The 4,326-nt window shown below is 41.5% G+C and overlaps 1 protein-coding gene across 1 annotated transcript; it reads right to left on the bottom strand.

Moving 5' to 3' along the window:
* Nucleotides 1–631: 631 nt before the first annotated feature.
* cdk5r2a (cyclin dependent kinase 5, regulatory subunit 2a (p39)) lies at nucleotides 632–2,442 on the bottom strand. The gene is given in 2 exon segments (XM_056458999.1): nucleotides 632–1,986; nucleotides 1,988–2,442. Coding segments are annotated over 2 exon segments (927 nt in total). The 5' UTR covers nucleotides 2,162–2,442; the 3' UTR covers nucleotides 632–1,233.
* Between the last annotated feature and the right edge of the window lie 1,884 nt (nucleotides 2,443–4,326).

Genomic DNA, 4,326 nt, shown 5'->3' with positions numbered 1-4,326 from the left:
AGTCATAGCCTTAGTTTCCATAGTTACAAAACTCATATCTGTGAGGCTACTGCGGGCCTATTAACGAACACAATGCAGCGAGTTTCAGCACCACGGCCAGCGACCTCTCACGAGTAAAAGAACTCGATTCATATTTATAGAACTTAATCATGAACAAATAATTAAATGTAGATGTCTGTTGTTCTGTGTCAAAATAAAACGCGTTCTGCACAGTTACATATGCTGAAACGCCTCTGATGAATAATGAGAATGGATTTATACTGCGCTCCTTTATCCGGCTGATTATCTCGATCAAGCATATGCAGTCTGCGCAGGAATGACGTAGACGCAAGCCATACACTGTTGCGTGGTCTCATGCACTGCATGAAATTCAACTTCAATCAGTGCTCGAGTTTTGTTTAAGTAAGCAAGTGCATTTTCGGTTGAATCAAACTAGCTGTGGTCTTTATCTGCATGCAATTTCATGCCGGCCTGGCTGGCGCCTGCCAATGTCAGCAAAACCTTGATCATTTATGCTCAGATCAAAAACGCAGCAAAAAGGACACTTCAATCACGAACCGATGCATCGACTGCCTATATCTCCTTATCTTTTTTTTTTAGCATCAAAACAATAAAGACGCGGCAGAGAGTCTGGGGGTATTTGTATTCATATATTTTCAAATATACAATATAAAACATTACGTTTTATACTATGACAATTGGCACATATGACTGTAGAGAATCGTTTTGTTGTAAAACAGTACATTCAACGTTCAGATAGATAGCATCAGGCGCCACAGGAGACAGGAGGAGAGTGTCTGTTGCAGGCCAGCACCCCGGACAGCTCAGCGTCGGTGACAACATCGTTTCTGAAACTAATAGAAAAATAAGACCCCAAGACTGACGCACAAGCTAATCATTTACATCTCTCACTTTAGCTCGGCACCAGACAGCGTTGTTTTTTCATCTTCAAAACCACAATGATGATACGAGTAGAACACTTTAAGCATGCATTAATTAAACTATGAAGAAACCCCAGATCGCGCTCATGACATTCACTGGGTCGTGAAGGTTGTATTTTACACATAAACCCCGTCTCATGGAGGTGAGGCGAAATCCCCCTGTCCGTTTGCACAAACCAGCATATAGAGCGAAACGCTCCTCACACCTTCAGCAGTCGGGCCTTACATTCATTTCACCCTTGAAGGAATTAAGGGTGTGGAGAGGTATCAGAGAGCGTTTCTCTCTCCAAACTTAGCGGTCCAGGTTATTACTCCATCGTCCGTTCGTGTCGCTCGAGCCACCCTCGTTCTTGAGGTCCTGGAAGACCTCGGTGAAGAAATGCGGGTCTGAGTTGATCTGCAGCATTTTGGCACTCATTTTGTCAATGATCCGCAGCGAGCGCTCCCAGAACACCTCCTTGTTGGTCTCCACCAGGAAAGGCTTGAGCGGGTACGAGATCTCGTTGCCCATGTAAGAGTAAGCCAGGTACAGGCAGGTGAGAAAGGTGGCCTGCAGCTCATACTCGCTGGAAATGTCCTCGGTCACCGCCTCCCGGCAGAGCAGGTAGACGAAAACCAAGTTGGCAGGAGTGATGAAACCCTGATCTTGCCATCCCTGGATGAGCAGCGACCGGTCGACGTTTCGGAACCACAGGATGATCTCATTCGGGCTCAGCTCTTTGAGTTTGTAGCACCTCCTGCACATGAAGTCGCTCAGGCAGCGGAGGAGCTCTCCAGTGGATGCTTGCACGATGACTCGTCTCGGGGAGATGATGGAGCGGCTGCTCGGTTGCCGCTGAACCGAAAGAAGCTGCTTTCCGTTCTGGGACGCATTCTGGGTTTGACTGGGTCGAAGGCTTTTATCCGGTACTGTAGGGACTGGCACTGCGAGGGGACCAGGCTTCGTCTTGCGCTCAGAGCCCAATTGCGATTTCTTAAGATTCTCAGTGTTCAGCTGGTCAACGGGGTTGCCGATCTGAGCAACGGGCGGGTTCGGGTTCACTTTTCTTGGCACTCTTCTTCTTAGCCGACGCTGCGACTAACCGCTTCCACGTCAGAGCCGAAATCAGCACCGAATGGCGCTTGAGGCTTTTCTCCGTCTTTCCGCTAGCTCCATCCGTCTTCTCGTCCAGAATCCCTCCTTTTCTGGACGTAGGAGATATAGAGAGCACCGTGCCCATCTTTTCTACCGACGACCAACACCCACCGGCCCTTCGGAATGCGCTGTCTCTCCTTTCGTGCCTCGGGGAGGTGCGACTTCAGAATCACAGGTTCACGTCCATTTATGTTTCGCGTGACCACTGGGTATACAGTGGGGAAAACAGCTGTTGAGTTGATCAGGTTACCGTACCTATGTAATAATCGATGCTCGCTTCAGTCACACGCTCGCGCGCTCCGCCACTCCTTCTGCATCCCACTGCGCGCGCAGCCTCAGACAGCAGGAGCAATGGGCAGGACTTGAAATGTGTAGCCGGGCAAAAAAACTCAAGGTACAGACCTGTTAACTGGGATAAGCCTCCCACGCCTGCCAATCCTGACGCGACGTGAGAGGACTGATGTCAGGTTTCACCAACCAGAGGAGCTTGAAACACATATATCTATATGTGCGCGCGCGTGTGCATATAGGTTAGACAGTCTCTTTAAGATCTCAATTTTTACAAGGAGGTTTAGACAGAATTTTTAACAATAGAAAGCAATGTATCTCATAATTGCGTGTCTTCAAGCTGTGAGGGATTGCAGTAGCTTATATATCTTTAGGACAACACAAACATTTCCCAAAAATAATGCCTTACCCCTGGTAGGAAAGTCAGAAGGTAGGAGGTATTTAGAAAACGCCCACCTTTTCCCTAACTATGTGACTGTAATTCTATTTCACACTGGAACTTGATTTAGGTTATTTATACTTTTTAAATATCACAAATAAAGGTTCATTTAACCCCCTAGTGCTGCAGGTGCTTTGCTTACAGTATAGTCTCAGACACCTTTGCAGCATTTGAAGGGTCAATCTTATGCTCCACCTTGTGGAGATTAATTTGTACAATCATAGATACAACAGATTATTACAACATCAGCATGGTGGTCCACCCTGGTATTATGTTTTGATATGTTATACAATGTAAAACAGATCTAAATTAGTTTTAAGATATTGTGCTCTGTTAAAATTTACTTTTGTTATGTTTGGGATAAAAACATCCATTGGATTAAACTGCTGTAAAAATGCATCAGATTATATATATATATATATATATATATATATATATATATATATATATATATATATATATATATATATATATATATATATATATATATATATATATATTTTTTTTTTTTTTTTTATTAATTTGTTTGCTTAAATCTGTTAATAAACCTCAGTCCTGAACAAAACTACTAAATGTTTTAAAAAATTACAGGATTTTAACTCTTTAATTGCCAAGATCACAAATTATGTCACTGATTTGGTGAAAAAAAACACACAAAATGATGTATTTTCAATATAAAAAGTTATTGTGGACTGGATTTTTTGTACCTTTTATCAGTCTTGGACATGTAACTGATTAGTAACAACATTGGCTTTGATGCATTGTTAGATTTTCATTTTTTCTCCCTAATTTACTGTTGGTGGCTGTTTTTGCTCCATTTACTTCCATTATTACCTCATTTGATGGTGCATAAATACAGTCTTTGTTTTTTTACTGCATGTAGTTCTGAAAGCTGAGATGCATATTTTGATTTTCTCAGACACATCAAGGTAAGTGTATAAAGGACACTCTCACACACTCACAGACACACATAATTTGCTGTTACACTCCATATAAACTAAGAAACAAAGATTTTTTTTGCACAGGCCTATCTAAAGGGTTAATGGTGCCAACTGATGATCAAAAGTAAAAATAACAAATCTGACCTGTTCCCAACAAGGAAAACCACCAACAATCAAAACGGCATGATTATATGATGTTATGGTTTTGTAATCAAAAAACGTGGTAATTATGGAAGTCAATGACGCAAAAACAGCCACCAACAGTAAATTAATCAAAAACCATGCATCAAAGGCAATATTGTTTCGCATGTCCAAGACTTTGATAAACGGTAAAAAATCCAGACCACAATTACTTTTCATATCGAAAATAAGTAATTTTGTGGGTTTTATCAACAATCAGTGACATCATTTATGAATTTGGCAATTAAAGAGTTAAAATCCTGTAAATTTCTAAGCAATTTAGTGGTTTTGATCAGGACTGAGGTTTATTAACAGATTTATACAAAGAGAACTGAAAAAATATTTTTCTGATTTATTTTTACAGCAGTTTAATTTAGTGGATGTTTTCATCCCGAACATAAT

Source organism: Danio aesculapii, chromosome 6 (genome assembly GCF_903798145.1).
Source record: "Danio aesculapii chromosome 6, fDanAes4.1, whole genome shotgun sequence".
Taxonomy (NCBI): Eukaryota; Metazoa; Chordata; class Actinopteri; order Cypriniformes; family Danionidae; genus Danio; species Danio aesculapii.
The sequence above is the reverse complement of the archived record's forward strand: the minus strand, read 5'-3'. Positions and strand labels throughout refer to the sequence as shown.